Below are 20100 nucleotides of genomic sequence, written 5' to 3'. Positions count from 1 at the left end.
CAAGGCTAGAGTCTCTTTGGCTTTTTGAATAGCAGCACATTTAAATTACCCTGTTGGCTTTCATTCATTAGCTTGTTGTAGGAATTTAGAAGAGCATTTCAGTTAACTGCTTCCACTTTTTTTCTCATCACAATTTTCTTTTTTATATATGTAATCGCCTTGATCTTTTCCATGAGCAAAGTCACAGGAGGGAGCAGCTCTCTTACTACTGCAACTTATTTTATGTCACTCCGCTGAACGTTTGGCATGGGAATGTTTATAAAGCAGTGTGAGTGTGTTGGGGGTGGGATGTGTGTGGGTGGGGGTGTGTGATTAGGGGTGAATGGGGTGTGTGGTGAGAGTGCATTGGGACTGGAGTGCGTTGGGGATGCGGGTGTGTTGGGGAGTCGGAGGTGTTGGGGAGAATGCGGGGGCGTTGGGGGGAATTCGGGGGCATTGGGGGATTTTGTAATAAAAAAAAGCCCTTACAAGTTCCACCTGAAACAGGTTTGCAACTAAGCTAGATATGCGCTCACCCATTAAGTCAGATTACCATTCTAACTTTAGCTTTACTAAGATATTATTTCTCATGCAAATCGGATATTTTCTCCCTCATACGCCTAGGCAGACTGAGTTACTCATACATTCAAACACTGTTATGACTAGCCGCTTGGTTTTGCAGCGCACTGCTAACTTTTTTTGACAATTCCATGCTATCTCATCTGTAAGACTGATATCATAATTAGAGCTTGCGTAATATTCACTGCACTTGTAGGGGTTCAGTTCAGGTTAATGTCCATATGTTGTACTTTCTTTTAGTTTACATGGAACTATGTGAATGAACATAATTCCTGAGCGGAGGCGTGCCTAGCGTGCGTTCTCTCATGGTGAGTCAGGCTAATTTTGTGGTTGAATCCTTTCTGACATTCACTGCACCAGTAGGGTTTTTCCCCTGTGTGAGTTCTCTCATGCTGGGTCAGATGAATTTTTTGACTGAAGCTTTTTTGACATTCTTCACACTGATAGGGCTTTTCTCCTGTGTGGGTTCTCTCATGATGTATGAGATGGATTTTCTGACTGAAGCTTTTTTCACATTCTGTGCACTTATAGGGTTTTTCTCCGGTGTGTGTCTTTTCATGCTGAGTTAGACTACATCTCTTAGTAAAACATTTTTCACATTCATTGCACTGATATGGCTTTTCTCCGGTGTGAATTTTTTCATGCTTAGCAAGAGTACTTTTATCATGGAAGCTTTTCTGGCATTCAGTGCACTGATATGGTTTATGTCCCAAGTGTGATCTTTCATGTAACGTGAGACTGATTTTATGACGGTAGGTTTTACCACATTCAGAACACAAATACAGTTTTTCTCCTGCATGTGCACCTTCATGCTGAATTAAACTCACTTTTTTGCTGAATCTTTTTGGACATTCAGTGCACTGATATATTTTTTGTCCCAAATGTGTTCTTTCATGTCGTGTCAGATAGTGTTTTTGACTAAATCTTTTCTCACAATCAAAGCACTGATAAGGCTTTTGTTCAGAGTGCGATTTCATATGTCGAGTCAAGTAGGATTGTTGAGTAAAGGTTTTCTCACATTCGGAACATTGATAAGGTATCTCTCCTGTGCACCTCTTTTTCTGTACTGTCCTGTTCAAATTACAAGCTAGGTTTGTCTCTTGTGAAGTGCATGGGTACACTACTTCTGCAATCTGCACAGTCTTATAAATAATGTACACTGTTTTTTTATTCAAATTGTGCTGTTGTTCTGGCTCTTGCTTTACAGTCACTAGACCCTCCATCTCCTCGATCATGTGTGTCCTTGCTGCCCCCAACTTAAGGGTTCATTGACATATAAGAAATTAGAGAGAATCCAGAAACTGCATTTACAATCAGTCGGCGACTCTGCTCTGTATTTCCGTTACTTCCTGGCCAAATCCAGCTTTTAAAAATTGGTTTCTTCTAAAATCTCTGGAACATCTCTCTCTTTGTAGTCTATTTGCTGCAAATTACAGAATCCTTAAGTTTTGTTTCTGTCCACACTTGAAGCCACCTGCAGTATAACAAAAAAAAGAATTAAAGTGAAATATCTTTCACGGTGTAAACTAATTTTAACTAAATTATTTAACAGTGAACGGCAGCATTCTGGAAGTAATGCATGTACTTTTCCGACGGGATAGAGTTGGTAGGGTTTTGAGGCAAGGATAAATGAGACCAACATAAAATAAAGCAGATTGATGTTAACAATAAGTGTGCACTCACTCATATCAGTAACATATTAAATGATAAATCTATTTACATTTTGTATAGACCGTAAAAGATTTAAAAACAAATTGTTTTGCCATGTCGAATGATACCAAAATTAATAAACTAAATTTGAAACTTGCATAATCTTGTAAAAGGCAGACACAGGAAGATGGCTGAATGAAAGCCTTGAACGATTGCGCTGCCGGGCACCCAGCCTAATCCTACAGAATCCAGTACTCTCCAAAGGAGTTAGAGGTCAGACCCCTAGAGGAGGTCCCACGCATAGAGCCCTCCAGGTGGTAGAGGGGGCTTTGACTGACTTCCGCCCATGATCGAGCGCACAGATGCCAAGGTGAGTGCCATACAGTGGCAGCCCAACAATTGCAAATTGAGTTCGGCGGACCAAGGGGGCCACAGACTCCACTTCCCGAGCCCCACGAAACCATGATGGGAAGCGCACAGACGCCTGCAGAGGCTTGGCTGAGATGTACTGGCACAGCCGGGCACACTGGGGATGAATGGCTTCCTAGAAATAAACTGTTCGCTGGGGCACGCAATGCTGGTTGGAGCCTAGAAGCCTGGAGGATGGTTGCCACAATGACAGCGGCTAGATAATGGAGATGAGGTCAGCACAGTCCCCAGGCGGTAACTGCCCCTGCCCTTCCTGCGTTGCGGACTGCTGATGCAGAGAGCGTACACAGTTGCAGGAGGCCTGCCTGAGAAGGCATAGAGGGCCGGGCCTGTGAGGTGCATATAAGTTGACATACAGGTGCCACCTGTGCAACCCCTCCTCCCTCCCCATTGACGTGATCATATAGTTGGGCGGCGACCCAGTAACCCTGAGCTTCCAACTGATAAGAGGTTGCTGAGAAGGGATCTTCCAGCTACTAACCTTTGAGACATGGGCGGTAGTGGATGAGAGGGAGGCTTGAGGGCTAGGTCCTTGCTCATGCCTCGGGGGACATCGCCTGGTTCTCCTTCATGTTCTTGTTCTGGAGGTAATAAGTGGCAGACAGACCTGAAGAAGACAGTCTGACCTGCAGTGGGCTGGGCGCTGTTTTGAGAGGGTACCCAGGGGATAGCAGAGCACCTGCTGAGACACAGAATTTGAAGGAGGGGGATAGGCCCCTGCGGCAATAACTATTTTGTGTAGTTATGGGCCGAGATAGATCTTCTAGAACAGGCCAATAACCAAAAATGTATAGATATTCAGAGGTGAGAGGAGGCCCTGCATGGAACTCGCAGAGCAGACAAGGCCTATCTCCACGGGCGGATGAAATGTACACTCCCCAGATACTGATGGCTATTACCCAACTGAAACAGATGCTAGAAGAATAAAAGGATTCCATATTCATTGATAGTAATATTTGGATCGCCATAAGGTGAGGGAGCGACTGCTGCAGACAGAACTAAATGTGGTTGAGCTCACTGACTCCTACCTCTAGGAGCACCCCACTCACCCACTGTGCTTCCCAACACCTGGCACTCAACTGCCCTATAGCACAAAAGACACATGGAGGAAAACTGTAGAACACCACTTCCCTCTACTCTTCATACCCCCTCCATGTCACCAACCACTAGCCCCCAACCTCCAAAAAACCTCCACTTATACTTTCATCCGGGACTATGTTATGTTATGTTATTTATATTTTTATAGCGCACAGCTGCCCCAGCAAAGGGGCGTCCTGGCGCTTTGACAGACACTATAACATAACACACAAAAGAAAGGGAAATTAACCAGACAAGGGAAACAGGAAAGTTTTAATCGCCTGCCTGAAGGCGAGCAAGTCTTCAAGAGCTCGGATATGTACCGGAAGCGAATTCCATAAACCTGCCGCAAGCACCCTAAAGGAGCGGCCACCCATTCTGCTCAATTTGAAGCGTGGACAAGCAGCCAGGTGAAGCCCCTCCAATCTCAAGGATCTTATAGGAGTATAGGGCGTGAGTAGGTTGGCGAGTGCCGGCGGCGAAGAAAATTTCAAAATTTTAAAGGCCAGGCACAGCGCTTTGAACTTAATTCGCTGTCTGACCGGGAGCCAATGTAAGGCCGTGATGGTTCCAGACACTGAGCAATGTCTGGGAAGGCCCACAATGGCCCGTGCCGCGGCGTTTTGTACTCTTTGGAGCCTAGAGGCCTCCGCTTGATTCACCCCTAGCATCAGCGAGCTGCCGTAGTCCAGCCGAGATAGTATTGAGGCCTGGACCACAAGCTGTCTGGTAGGGGGATCAAAATACTTTAAAACCGGCCTTATTCCCCGCAGAATGCCGTAGCACGTGGCAGCCACCTTCTTGGTGTGGTCTCTGAAGGTGAGCGCGGAATCCATCCAAATGCCTAAATTTCTCACTCCAGAAGCTGGAATAGGCGTGACACCCAACTCTGATGGCCACCATTGGTTACCCCATAGCTCAGCGTGCTTCCCTAGTACCAACACCTCCGTTTTGGTGGCATTCAACTGAAGGCAGTTGGTACGAAGCCAGCTTGCCACTGCCACAAGACCCGCTCGGAATCTGGGGGCCTCCACCTCAGGGTCTCCACTAAGTGTCACCGCTAGCTGTGTGTCGTCCGCGTATGAGGCCATCGTAAGACCCCACTGTTTGACGACACCAGCCAACGGTTTCACATAGAGGTTGAACATTGTAGGGCTCAACGAGGATCCCTGTGGTACCCCCAAATCCAGGGGATAAGTGGCGGATTGGCCAGGTGGTATAGCCACTTTAAAGGAACGATCCGAAAGAAAGGACCGAAACCACTGGAGCGCGATATCAGTCACTCCCGCCTCCTGTAAGCGTTGGATCAGTATCTGGTGGGACACAGTATCGAAGGCAGCGCTTAAATCTAATAGTAAAAGCGCTGCAGTACGACCTGAGTCCAGTACCTGGCGAAGATGTTCCGTGATGTAGAGTAATGCCGTCTCGGTACTGTGTCCCGACCGGAAGCCGTTCTGACTGGGATCCAATATCTGGTTACGAGCCAGATGCTCAGACAGAACAGAGTTGACATGGGCTTCTGTCACTTTAGCAATCCAAGGCAACAGGGATATGGGTCGATAATTTTCAGGCAACCGGGAGTCAGAGTTGGCTTTTTTTAATATAGGAGTGACCACTGCCTGTTTCCATGCCGTGGGTACCGTTCCGTTGGACAATGACATATTGATAAGATTCAATATGGGGTCACGGCACAACGGGGAAAGAGTGTTGATAAAGGCTGGCTTTAACGGGTCCGAGGGGGAACCTGACTTGACCCTGAGGCTGAGCCTGTCAAAGGTCTCAATAGTCAGTTCAGGTAACATAGCCAGGGTCTCATATCCCATCGTATCAGGGACCTTAACCTCACGATTCTGGTGGAGTGTGTCAAAACCTTGGTAGATTTTTTCCACTTTCTCCACAAAAAAGGAGGCCAGTTTATCACAGTGGGAGTCCGTGCAAATCACCTCTGAGGTAGATCTGTTTTTCATAAGGTCCTTCAGTACCTTATAGATCAGTTTTGAAGGATTGGGGCTGGTAGCAAATTCTTGAGCGTAAAATGCGGCTCGTGTTCTGCAGATAGCTCTGTGGTAGAGCTTCAACTCGGTAAAATACCGAGTTTTCAGAGCAGGGTCATAGGATCTTCTCTATTCCCTCTCTGTTTTTCGGCAGGATCTTTTCAGTTCTGCAAGAGACTCATTATACCAAGGACTGGGTGTTTTTGTCCGGCCTTTCGACCAGCGCAGAGGTATAAGAGAATCCAGGGCATCAGTGATCCAGGCGCAGAACTGTTGGTAACCTTGTTCCACATTGCTAAAAATGCTCAAAGGTTTCTGTTTCAGTATAATGTAGAACTCTTCAAGCCTAAGCTTGTGCCAAAGCCTTTTTAAAATAGGCCTTTCTACAGATATAAAAGGCTTATCGTGGACCGGACAGAAAGCTTCTACCAGCAGATGATCAGTCCACCCCATCATCCTCGGATCTGACAACCTCACCCCGTCAAGTGTGGAAAAGAAAGGGTCCAGAATATGGCCACCTGAGTGGGTTGGAAGGGTGACTAGCTGGGTGAGTTGAAAAGCTTCAAGATCCGCCAGCAAAGTGCTCACGGTTGTGGATGACCCATTATCAAAATGGATGTTGAGGTCCCCTAAGATGTTGAAACTGGCACAACCGAGCGCTATGGGACTGACCATATCGGCCAGTGCGGACCTGAAGACGGAATCATTGCCGGGAGGACGATAAATGAGCATACCACTGAAAGTGAATTGATGGGAAAAAGCGACTTTAAAGATAGCGCTTTCGCATGCAGGTAGTCCCGACAGTTTCCATTCAGCCGGAAAACAGGATTTGACTGCCATAGCAATACCACCACCTCGTGTGCTTCTATTGGAAGTGAAGACGGTATAGTTCTGAGGGAATGCAAGATTCAATATGGCAGAATCAGAGTCCTGAAGCCAGGTTTCTGTCATTAGGAAGACATCGGGTTCCTCTTTCTCTATCAAATCATAAATGAACAAGTGGTTTTTTACCAGTGATCTAACGTTTAGGCACCAAATACGAAGATCTCGACATGCAACACACTTTCGTGAGACAGGAGTAGCATCTTCCAGGGAACAGATTTTAGTAGGACTCTTAAGTGACCAACCTTTACAGGCACAGCTATAAGGACCAGCTAATGGGTCCACAGGCTTACAAACACATCCCTTGGACATTTGCCCTATGGCCATCAGCTCTGACCGTGTGTAGGACAACATACCTGCCAGGAACGGCGAAACAACACTAAGGTGTAAAACAGAGCCTGCCCCGCCTTGCGCTACCTCGACGCGGACGAGCGCAGACGGGCAGGACTCTGGCACGACTCCGGCTAAGCGACGGCGTACTCACCTGCGCGTCCCGCTGCGCGGGAGAGGGGAGCTTTAAGTAGGCTCGCCAATCCTAGCGCGAGCGCGAGGACGCTCCAAGATGGCGCCCGAAGCTACCTTCACAGCCCTACCCAAAATGGCGCCCACAGTGAGCCACCCCCGGGATCCAGGCCCGCCAAAACGGCGGTGAGGGAGCCGATTATATGCGGAATGAGGAAGGGGCCAAGACCCTGCTAAAAACAGGGAAAAAGTGCAGCAAAGTAAGTTAAAACAAAATCACAAAATCAGGAGGATTAAAAGCGCAGCGAAGCGCCTGCAGCAGCGCCAGCAACAGCGTGTGTGGAATAAAATGAGCATCTGTCAAGGCCGCCTCGAAACTGAGTCCGCCTTAAGTAGGCTCGCCAATCCTAGCGCGAGCGCGAGGACGCTCCAAGATGGCGCCCGAAGCTACCTTCACAGCCCTACCCAAAATGGCGCCCACAGTGAGCCACCCCCGGGATCCAGGCCCGCCAAAACGGCGGTGAGGGAGCCGATTATATGCGGAATGAGGAAGGGGGCCAAGACCCTGCTAAAAACAGGGAAGAAGTGCAGCAAAGTAAGTTAAAACAAAATCACAAAATCAGGAGGATTAAAAGCGCAGCGAAGCGCCTGCAGCAGCGCCAGCAACAGCGTGTGTGGAATAAAATGAGCATCTGTCAAGGCCGCCTCGAAACTGAGTCCGCCTTAAGTAGGCTCGCCAATCCTAGCGCGAGCGCGAGGACGCTCCAAGATGGCGCCCGAAGCTACCTTCACAGCCCTACCCAAAATGGCGCCCACAGTGAGCCACCCCCGGGATCCAGGCCCGCCAAAACGGCGGTGAGGGAGCCGATTATATGCGGAATGAGGAAGGGGGCCAAGACCCTGCTAAAAACAGGGAAGAAGTGCAGCAAAGTAAGTTAAAACAAAATCACAAAATCAGGAGGATAAAAAGCGCAGCGAAGCGCCTGCAGCAGCGCCAGCAACAGCGTGTGTGGAATAAAATGAGCATCTGTCAAGGCCGCCTCGAAACTGAGTCCGCCTTAAGTAGGCTCGCCAATCCTAGCGCGAGCGCGAGGACGATCCAAGATGGCGCCCGAAGCTACCTTCACAGCCCTACCCAAAATGGCGCCCACAGTGAGCCACCCCCGGGATCCAGGCCCGCCAAAACGGCGGTGAGGGAGCCGATTATATGCGGAATGAGGAAGGGGGCCAAGACCCTGCTAAAAACAGGGAAGAAGTGCAGCAAAGTAAGTTAAAACAAAATCACAAAATCAGGAGGATTAAAAGCGCAGCGAAGCGCCTGCAGCAGCGCCAGCAACAGCGTGTGTGGAATAAAATGAGCATCTGTCAAGGCCGCCTCGAAACTGAGTCCGCCTTAAGTAGGCTCGCCAATCCTAGCGCGAGCGCGAGGACGCTCCAAGATGGCGCCCGAAGCTACCTTCACAGCCCTACCCAAAATGGCGCCCACAGTGAGCCACCCCCGGGATCCAGGCCCGCCAAAACGGCGGTGAGGGAGCCGATTATATGCGGAATGAGGAAGGGGGCCAAGACCCTGCTAAAAACAGGGAAGAAGTGCAGCAAAGTAAGTTAAAACAAAATCACAAAATCAGGAGGATTAAAAGCGCAGCGAAGCGCCTGCAGCAGCGCCAGCAACAGCGTGTGTGGAATAAAATGAGCATCTGTCAAACACAAACACATCCCTTGGACATTTGCCCTATGGCCATCAGCTCTGACCGTGTGTAGGACAACATACCTGCCAGGAACGGCGAAACAACACTAAGGTGTAAAACAGAGCCTGCCCCGCCTTGCGCTACCTCGACGCGGACGAGCGCAGACGGGCAGGACTCTGGCACGACTCCGGCTAAGCGACGGCGTCCTCACCTGCGTGTCCCGTGTGGAACCTACATTACCTACCACTGTTCCTTTTACGAGGAGACATCACTCCCTTCCTATCACCAGACCAACTAACCACTCCTTATACCCCCGCACCCCCCTTGAGGTTGAACTGAAAGACATCAAGCAGACATCAAGCAGGGTCTTCTGAACCTACTACACTTTTCTTTAATGATGGAGAAGCGCTGGAACCTCTACATGTCCTTCAAGAATAATCAAGCATGCCTCCCCACTACGGCTAAACTCTGCCAAAGTCAAGACTCATCTTGGAAAACGAGACAAATTTTACCTGGAAATCTAGGCCTCGTTAACCATCACGCCAGGCCACATAGGATCACTGACCCTATGTCTGATGCTGACATTCACTCCTTTCTACTTCATTACAATACCGCCCATAATAAACCTTCTCTCCCACCATCCAAGATCCAGACTATTTCCTCCAACTCATTTAGAGAATCCAGTGTCAATCTCAGAACATTGTCGTTGGAGTCTCCTAAATATCCAATAGGGAGACTCCAGAGAATACAGTTGATGGCCGCCAAATTCGCACTAATGAGACCACGCCAGTCTTCAGCATCTCAGGCCTTGGCCGAGCTCCACTGGCTCTCAGTTATGCAGAGGGTACAGTTCAAGTCAATGTGCATAGTCTCTAAGGCTCTGTATGGCATTGGGCCCAAGTCATTACAGAGCAGGTTTGAATGGTATGTCCCCCCACGTAACCTTCGCTCCTCCTCAGCTAAACTGGTGAGAGCATCTAGGTTTAGAAGAGTTAGATATGAAGGAAGAGCTTTTAGTATTGCAGCAGCTTCGGCTTGGAACAAACTCCCAGCCGAACTTAGACGGATAGGTAATCTGCTGCCGTTCAGAAAGAAGTTAAAGACCTGGCTCTTTCCTAGGGCGTAAGTATGTGGCCGTGACTTTTTTTTATCATTTTTGACCCTGTACTCGCTATTACACTCAAGGTTAATTGATCTCACGTGATCAAGCGCCAGGATACCGTAGGGTCACGTTGCGCTCTATAAATGCAGAATACAATACATTCAATACTTTAAGCCTTGATAATTTACCACCAGTCTCCACATCTCCCCAAGAAGCTGTGGTTACCAAATCTCACCTCAAGTCAATGCTTTTGAATTGCAGGTCAGCGGTTAGGCATGCTGCGAATATAGCCAACCTCTTATTATTTCAAGATCTGGACCTCCTGATCCTACCACAAACTTGGCTTAATGATTCCTCCTCACCAATTTAGGACATTCTAGTTCCCCCTGAAGATAACCTAATCAGATTGGAAAGACCTCACAAAGTTGGGGGCGGCATAGATTGCATCTCTCGCTCAACTCTCACTGGTGAAGGACTGGACTTTTAACAGTACCAGCGGTGCCAGGGAACAACACCTATAACCTTCATGGGATACCTGTTTCGGCGCACAAACTACAGAGACACGGGACACTTCCTTCGGCGTCAAAGATTCAAGGTTTATTACTGCAGGGAACACAGAAGTCACGACAAGTACAACACGTGCAACTTGGGGAGACTGCTTCAAATTGGTTCTGTGGATCGCTCCTTTTATACAAAATTAACTCATAGGACAACATGGTACACAAAAGTTTACAACCTGGTTCCCATAATTATCTCCCAGAGGGGTCGCTTTGGTCACTTTGGTACACATAAGGTCCGGAACAAAAGTGCGGAAACATTTGGCGGTTCCCAACTGTAAAAACCTATCTTCCCAACATTAGTGAATTCCAATGCAGTAAAAACAGATCGAAAATAGGGACAAAGACAGGTGCAGAGGAAGATGGAAACAGTGGGGGATTGAAAAGAGTGTAAAAGGGGAGGTATCGGGAAACACGAGATACAGGCATCAAAGGGACGTGCCTAATGAGATGCACGGCTGAAACAATAAACCGGACGGCAAGATGAGCCTCGAGCGGGGCCATCTGCCTTACAGTATCATCCCCCTCATCGTAAAAGATATTTACAAAGTACATGTGTCTTCCACAAATATCCTGAGAGTCCCAGGGTGACGAAGCGGACAGTGTCCGTTCGCTGGCTACTTGAGGGCAAGAGACAAAATGGATGCCGTATCTAAGATGGAACCCGTAGGTACAGATGAAAAACCCACATAACAAACGAACGGTTTAAGTTAGCACAGCGAAACTGTGCACACTTACTAAACTTGTCTTTTGCGGTTCATAGATACCAGACTCGACCATATTCGTGCGAGTCGAAAACATCACTTAAAATTGTCACGGAACCTCACTGGTTGCTTGTCTCTGTGTTTTCTCACCCTTCTTTTGCGTTCCTCTCTCTGGTCCAGAGTCCGCAGCTGCTGGCTTCTGCCCTCCCTCTTGGCGCGCGTGAATGCATGAAAATGTAGAGAGGACTGCAACTGCTGACAAGACATGCACGCTAAAAGTTGTAACCCGGAATGTGAGGGGCCGGAACTGCGGTAGAAAGATGCAGTTAGTGGCAGCGCTTCTTAATTGATATGGAGCAGACAACTGCTTTTTACAAGAGCTGCATCTGATGGGAGCCTCGTGTTCATGCCTGGAAGCAGGCTGGATGGGTGAAAAGTTCGCAGGGGGATACTTCAACTACGCATGGGGCACAGCCATCGTTCTCAGGAAGGGCCTCCCTTGACATACGCGTACTGAAATATGCGATCCCCAGGGTCAGTATGTGATAGAGGAGGGGGTTCTTGTAGGTCGCCCAGTGAGACTGATATCAATATACGGCCCCAACACCGACGACACCCAGTTTTTTTAGAGAGGTGGGGTGGTTGGCGGACTCCCTAGGTCCCGGGGCAGTGCTATGAGGAGGTGATTTTAATGTGGTTCTCAACTCCAATTAGGACAAGTCAAATGGTTGCGGCGCAACTGCAGGCCCTTATGAAAGACCAGGATCTAATAGATGTCTGGCGCTGCCAACACCAATCCAGCCGAGAGGGGAGTTCTCTACGGGCCTCTTGTGGTCTAGAATTGACTACGGACTGATATCCCGTGACGTGGACACTAGGGTTAGACATTGTGCCCCTCTTGCCTGAACCCTTTATTTTAACGGATGCGCTGAATAGAGCCTTCAGCTGGAGACTTCCAGCTGGTGCCCTCTGGGACCAGGTGTTGCGAGAGGAGATTGGATCGGCATAATGGAATACTTTGACTCCAAAATCGGCTCTGTGGACTCCTAGTCCACACTATGGGAGGCGTTTAAGGCTGTCATCAGGGGCAAGTGTATTGCTAAACAAATTGGGGCTCTACGTTAATCGAGGAATGATCTGCGGTGGCTAGAGAAAGATTCACTCGCTTGAATCAGAATTTTTCAAGTCCAATCAGCTAACGACCCTTGGGCAGATCAAGGCAAAGATAGCAAAATTTGGGGATGCTGCACACAGAGAAATGCCTTTCCTGGGTCGGGAGGCCCGTGCTCGCCAATACGGGGAGGGTGAGCAGGTCGGCAAAACCCTTGCACGACTGAAGAACCGGGTTATTTAAGACCCAGCGGCGCCAGGGGCACGCCCAAAGTCTTTGGGTATCACCTGTCTCAGAATACAGAAACGCAGAAACTTCTTGGTGGCGTAAAAGATCAGATTTATTGGCTGCAGCCAGAAACAGAAGTCCTCGAAGTACAACAGCGTATATTCGTAGGAGACTGCTCAACTTTACAAAGCAAGTCATCCCTTTTTATGCCAAAAATAATGCTTCAGGCAAACATTCCTTATTTACAGTTTTACCCAATCACATGTTTCCACAACTAAAGTATTGCATGGCGACAAACCCACTTTTCAGTTGCCCGGCCCACCATCAATTATACAGGAAAGCCCAACATTCCTTCTTACAATAAGTCAAACGACAACCATAATAAAAGGACCACAACCTGTGTCATAAAAGAGGCCATAAAGGAAGAACAGAAACAGATATAGGGCAGGATAAGGCAGGTGTGTGTGCATATCAAACTTGACCTGTGCTCTGATCCTCAATCTTGATCAGCTCTAGGGCAAGGAACTAGTTCAACCAGGTCAGCTTCAGGCAACGAGGTCAGTTCGCTCAGGTCAAACAGGAGTACGCACGAACTCGAGCTAAGATGTACATGTCCTTAAAAAGACTAGCTCTGCCACAGTCATCAGCCTATGTGAGGGCAACCACAAAATGGCTGCCATACACAAAATGGAACCCATGGTTCAGAACGAAATCTCCACATACGTAGTGAATCTGTATGTCTAGCGTGACGAGATCACTCGTACTTGCCGAACTCACTAGTTACGGTTTGCTATTATCAAATTCGTAACGAAACCATGCCATTTATAAAACGGGTTCAGAATTCACAGAACCACAGCCCTCCTTTTGCCCTTACATAGGCAATTACTCAATCTGCGTCTGAGTCGATGTCAATATTCATCAGATCATCAATCTATCCATAGTATGTGGCATAAGACCACACACCCAACAATTAGTGGTGTTCACTACTAACTGGTGTTGATGGAGAAGTTGCACAAACGAATTATTGATGAATTCTGACCTTCTAATCAATTCATGTTCAGGTAGAGGGTGAAACGGATGTTAAGAAATAGTTTTAGGAAAAGGCATAGGTTGTGAAGTAGGTGCAAACGGCTGTTGTGTGGCATAGAAAACCAAACCCACACACGCTAACACAATATTCAAAAGCATTAGAATACACATTGTTAAAAAACATTTGCTACGGACCAATATACGTAATCGAACTTTTGAGTCCATTCTCCTAACATTTTGGGCAGCGTCTAACCGTGCTGTTCGCGGCAGTTGGTTTTCTTCTGCTAAGGAATGCGCCTGTCAGTCTAGGGAACTCCCTTGAACCAACCAGATCTGTCGACCTTGTGTCTACACGGCTTGCACTCCCAAGTCTTTATACCGCGACCCTACAGCTGAACCCAGATGGTGGTTCAAAAAATAAAAATAAAAAAGTATCTTGATCTGCCAAAGTGTAAATTCGCTACATAAAAAAGAAAATGTTATTTGTCTGTATGTACAGTCTTTCTTGGTCTCAAATCGTAGCGTTCTTTGTCAGGCACAGTCTGATCCTGGATTGGTGGTGTCAATCTTCTGATGAGGAGGCACAGCAGCTTGCAGAAAATCATCATCCTCGCGTTCACACCGTGTCCAGGTCAAATGAGCATCATTAAACGGGGTGAATCTAGGGACCTTCTCACAATCTGAATCGGCTATACCATCCCTTACCCACAGATCATATGGTAAAGGCAAAGGAACTTTTTTACAGTGGGTGGCATGCACCCAATTCTTTTTGCCTGCTACTCTAACAGCGGCTCTAGTAACCAGCAAAATCAGATAGGGGCCGGTCCATCTAGGCTGTAGATTCTTTGTGTGCTGGAAATTCTTTACCAAAACGTGCTGACCAGGTTCAAGTACATGGCCTGGATCTGTTGTAGCTGTCGGCAAAGTATCATAGACCTGTTGGTGGAGAACACGTAATTTAGCAGTCAAGTCATGTAAGTAATCCAACCAACATAGGGTATTCAATACTGCTGTATTCTTTCTGACGAGGCACTCCCCAAACATTCGCTGGGCGACCAAACACAATCTCATACGGACTAAGTCCCACTCGAGAATGCACAGTCGTCCTAGTTGACAAAAGAGCCAACGGCAAGGCATCTGGCCATGTAAGACCAGTGCTCGCTTGTACCTTAGTCAACATAAGCTTAAGTGTACCATTGTAACATTCAACAAGTCCAGCAGACTGGGGGTGATTCGCTGCGTGAAACTTTTGGTTGATCCCTAGTCCAACAAACACTTTCTTCATAATCTGACCCAAAATTCACTCCTATTGTCCGACCATACAATTCTCGGCAATCTATACCTAGGGAAGTACTTTCTCAACAAAACTTTGGCTGTAGACAAGGCAGTATTATCTTTTAGGGGGTAAGCCTCTATCCATCTTGAAAAGGCGCAAACAACCACAAGAACATATTTTAGATTGTTGCATCTCTCCATGTGAATGTAATCTAACTGTATCACCTCAATCGGATACGTCGGAGGAGCAAAATGACCAGCTGGAGTTGGAATTCCCTTACCAGGATTATATTGCAGACAAATCATACAATGTTTCACCACGTTCTGTGCACATTTCGGGATCCTAGCATTCTGCCAAACTGGAGCCAACAACTTACATATCCCTTTTGAACTTATATGAGCCAATCCATGAGCCATTGTAACCACTGGGAGCACATACGCATCTGGCAACAACCATCGCTGGTGTTCCGACAACTCAATCCAACAACCTGTAGAATCCAACATACCCGTACTCTCTCTCTAAACATTCATTTCCTTTTCTGTAGCTTCAGCCTGAATCGTCTTCACACTTTCTATCGTGTCTTCACACATTCCACCAGCCATAACCCATCTTGCTGGTCCTGCAACATACATACGGCTCATCATGTCTTTCGCTGTTTTCTTCGCAACTTCATCCACAAACGCATTCCCTCGACCAACATCGTCCAAAACTTTCTTATGCGCACTACACTTCACAATTGCAATCTGCTTTGGGAGAGTGAGAGATTCCAAAAGTTCATTCACTAACTGCCCATGCTGAATTTTAGTTCCATGGGAAGTAAGGAACCCACGCTCTCTCCACAAACGCCCAAAACTGTGCGCAACACAACGCATACTGACTATCGGTATAAACATTCACACGCTTTCCTTCCGACAACACACATGCATTAGTCAGTGCAATCAACTCTGCTGCTTGCGCAGAATTCTGTGGTATGCGTGCTGTCTCAACAACTTTATGTAAAGTCGTGATAGCATTCGCTGCAGTCGTTTCACCATTCGGAAGCTTAAAACACGAACCATCAACCCACAGCGTACCATCAACATTCTCAAAAGGAGTGTCCCTAAGATCCACTCTAGCTTTTGTTTCTTCCTCTGTACGAAGAAAACAATCATGCTGTTCTTGAGCATCCGTCTCTGTAGAGATCGGCAATAACGTAGCTGGATTCAACACATTGCACCTTTTAATGTGAACATGGCTAGCCAACAATTTCAACTCATAACCTGAAAGACGTGCACTAGTAAGGTGCTGTGTCTTAGTCCTATTTAATAACGTATCCACTGCATGCGGAACCTTCACAATCAGCGTATTATCCAATACCAAACCAGCAGACTGTCGAACAGAAACGGCAGCTGCGGCTGTAGCTCTCAAACAACTCGGCAATGCTTTAGCAACTGGGTCTAACATTGCTGAGAAATACGCACATGGACGCTACTTTTCCCCAAAAGATTGTGTCAACACTGACAACGCACATCCTTCTCTCTCGTGCACATACAACGTAAAAGGCTTGCTATAGTCTGGAGTACCCAACACAGGAGCCGAACACAATGCATCACGTAATTCAGAAAAACTTTTCTGGCATTCATCAGACCAAGGAAGAGGATATGGAGTATCTTTCAGAGTCAATGCTAACAGAGGTTTTGCCAACAAAGAAAAATTGGGGATCCGTTGTCTACAATATGACGTAATACCCAAAAAGGCACGAACTTCTCTCTGTGTCGATGGCACACTCCTTTGCGCAGTCGCTTGAATTCTTTCTGGGGTCAATTTCCTTCCCTCCTTCGACAAGAGATGACCTAAGTAGGTTACCTCTTGGCGGCAATATTTCAACCTCGAAGGTGACACTTTATGATGAAAGTCAGACAAATATCGCAACAACGAAAGAGTAGCCTCTTTACAAATCTCTTCGTCATCAGCAGTAATCAACAAATCATCGACATAATGAATAAGGGCAGAACCAACTGGCAACACAAACACGTCAAGCTGAGTTTTCAACGCTTGACTATAAATTGAGGGACTTTCACAATAACCTTGGGGAGCTCTCTTAAACCGGAAGCTTCGGCCACCTAATCAGAAGCCAAAAATATCCCATCTCTCCTCAGCAATAGTAATACTGAAGAAAGCATTCTTCAAGTCGATGACAGAAAACCAAACTGCCGAAGCAGGAATCAAAGTCAACAATGCAGTGATATCTGGTACCACAGGAAACTGTGGCACGACAATCTTGTTGACCTCTCGAAGGTCGATCACAAACCGGTACACAGGCGGCTGAGAAGCATCCGTACGTTTAAGAACAGGCAAAACTGGGCTATTGCACACGTTACCTCTCGTTTCCTCAACCACACCCTTCTCAACCAGATCATAGACAATCGCTAAAAGAGCTCTCTCACCATCGCTCGATATTTTGTATTGTGGGATACGAGGCAACTTAACATTCGACTTTAGCGTAACAACATACGGTGGAATCTGCAAAAGACCCACATCATTTGGACCTGTAGCCCAAAGCGTTTCAGGAAGCGAACGTAATTCCAGTGGCAAACAATCTTTAGACAAATACATTGGAGAAACCACTTTCCTACCAAGAGTAAGTTGTACTTCCGAAGGAGAACAATGCAATGTCGCATACAATGTTTTCAGCAAATCCAAACCCAACAGATTCTCACCACAACCAGTCGTTAGAATAAGTGGAGCTTCCAATTCACAAGGGCCAATAGAAAGAGACAAAGGACTAGAAACCGGATTACGAACTGGGGCGCCTGAAAATCCTACGGAAACATTGGTCAAGCCAGACAAAGGTGCGCCAGGGAGTTTAGAATGCATAATAGAATTCTTTGTCGCACCAGTATCCAAAAGAAAAGGCTCTACTACACCTGATGTAATCACTTCCACATACGGTCCACTCTGATCTACTGGAACTGACACTACTCCCGTACTTTGTCCATGGCTGTCCTGGTTATCATTATAACCAACACTCTCACCTTCAACATAGTAATCCTCAACATAGTACTGAGGAGACTGACCACTCGGAACACTCTGTCTATCAAAATAATTCGCAGAATTCTGTAGGGAAGAGGAACGCTCATTCTGAGGGATCACACCACGCCCTCTTCCTCTAGGCACTTGCTGAAAACCACCACGACCTCTCTGACCAGGTGCACCATTTCCACTCTGTAACAAAGCCGGACAATTATTCTTGAAATGACCTTCCGCTCTACAGTAAGCACACTGATTAGGGCCTGGAAAGAATCGCTGCACACAAGGCTCAGGCTTCTGTAACAATCTCTGAAATTGCGGAGGTTGCTGAAACTGAGGCTGATTCTGACGAGGCGGATAAGCTTGCTGCAAAAGAACTTTCGTCTTTAAATCTTTCGTTTTCTTCTCTACTTTATCCTTCTCATCTTTATCCCTATTCTCGTAATATTGGGCAGTAGCCAATATCTTAGCCGACGAAGAAACAGCCCATGAACTCTCAGAGTCCTTCAACTTATTGGACAGTTCAGGAAGCAAATTAAAGACAAATTTATCCACGAACAACCTTTGACCACCTTCCGTACTCATATCCTGACCACTGTGATCGATAAACGTCTCTTCAAACATAGTGAAGAAGTCAGACACACTCTCGTCTTTCTTCTGCTTGCATGCTGCTAACTTATCCCAATTCATTCGTAAAGCAGGCATCATCGTCTTCATCAAAGTAATAATTCTACCAGGTAATTCTGCAACTAAGGGTTCAGGTTTAGCACCTCCTACCTGTCTACCATCTGCAGCAACAATGTTCGCCCAAGTATCTCCTAACTCTGCTGCATGATTCTCATGACAAATCTTCACCCACAAAGGTTGCGGAACTACGTTACCCATCAACATGTCAACATCGGCTAAATTCATTATACACGCCTCTACTGTCTGAGACAACTCTTTGCAGTAACCAGCAGGATTCTTACGAGGATCAGGTACGGTCTGCTTAAGAGCCAAGACCTCTGCTCTCTTCCAAGGAACATGTACCCATATTCGCTGAAAATGTGGCAAAACAGGCGGATTAGCATTTGCGTTTCCTTCTTTCCAAAGTGGAGGAACTTCTCTCATTGGATACTGTCTCACTTTTCTCCTAACAGAGGGATCAGGTTCATACAACGTCTGAGACGGAAGTCTAGATCTAAAAGACAGTCTCTACGGCATCTGTAACATCAGTGTCTACTATCATCCTGTTGGACTTGGCCTTTTCCACCCAAATTTTTCGCTTTTGACCCCCTTATCTAGATTGTCTCCCCCATGGGATTAAACCTGTATAGGCCATGAGTGGTGTGAGACCCCTTGTGAAAAATGTAATTACATGATATAATGTGAGCACTTGTAAAATCCCCCATTTTAGAACTGCACCTGACTGAAAAGTATTATATTTAAAATGGATGCCATGGCCATTGGTTTTGCCACTGGACTGCCATAGGTCAGCGGTCTAGATAATATTACCCAGCTACCCCTAGCTTTTGGAGGGAAAGCCTGGCACCCAGGGTGCTCACCCCCTCCCCTAGAACCAGTTTAGGCTAGATGTGCCAACATTCTATAAGGTCCTGGCACTGCCTGGGAGGAGGGTATAAATAGGGAGAAGTGTCACCAGAGAGTCAGTCAGCGCTGGGACAAAGAAGAGGGGTCCTGCTGTGAGGTGCTACCGCCACATGGGCCTGTGAGCTGGGCCCTGCACCCCTATAACCCCCCCCTCTGCTGTCCCCATGGGCCCCTGACAAGGGAGGGCCCCTATCCAGGTCACTGACGCTATTTGACCGGGTACCACGCCAACGCTGAGGGAAAGAGGTGCCCAGAAGAGGAGGAATGCTGTGGGCTTGAACCCCCCAGGAGGTGAGGAGTGTGCCCCTGGGGCTGGCTGTGGAACTGTTCGCCCCCCTCTCCGTGAGGCGCGCCTGTCAGACGCTGTTTGGGGAGGTTGGTGCCCCCAGGAAGCTGTGGCCCCTTTGGAAGTGCTGCTGCTGCATTACCTTAAGCGTTGGACTGGGAGGAGCTGCGTGTCCTTAGAAGCCCTGGACTGCCTACCCAGCGCTGTGGGAAGAAAAGCGCGTTGTTCTGAGGGCCTGCTGTGTTCCCCCTAGGAAGCGCTATAATCTGGAAGCGCTAATCTGCCCCAGAACTGCCGTGTGGGCGCAAGGAGCAGTGGGCTGTGAATAGCGCTGTGGTTTGAGGAGTAGTGCGTGGTGGAAAACGCTGTTTCCTGAGGAGACTGTGGCAAGGAGCAGTGCGCTGTGAATAGCGCCATTCTCCTGAGGAGAATCATGCTGGAGGAGCCTACCCTCGTGTCAGCGCGCTG

General features: G+C 47.4%; 1 protein-coding gene across 1 annotated transcript in view; it reads right to left on the bottom strand.

The window, feature by feature from the left end:
- Window positions 1–738: 738 nt before the first annotated feature.
- LOC144805846 (uncharacterized) overlaps window positions 739–20100 on the bottom strand; it is a 278766-nt gene continuing 259404 nt past the window's right edge. The window contains exon 3 of the mRNA XM_078672324.1: window positions 739–1814. Within this exon, the coding sequence (XP_078528450.1) occupies window positions 810–1814 (1005 nt within the window). The 3' untranslated portion in view covers window positions 739–809. The remainder of the gene's footprint in view (window positions 1815–20100) is intronic.

Source organism: Lissotriton helveticus (assembly GCF_964261635.1).
Source record: "Lissotriton helveticus chromosome 1_1 unlocalized genomic scaffold, aLisHel1.1 SUPER_1_unloc_3, whole genome shotgun sequence".
NCBI classification, from domain to species: Eukaryota; Metazoa; Chordata; class Amphibia; order Caudata; family Salamandridae; genus Lissotriton; species Lissotriton helveticus.
The sequence above is the reverse complement of the archived record's forward strand: the minus strand, read 5'-3'. Positions and strand labels throughout refer to the sequence as shown.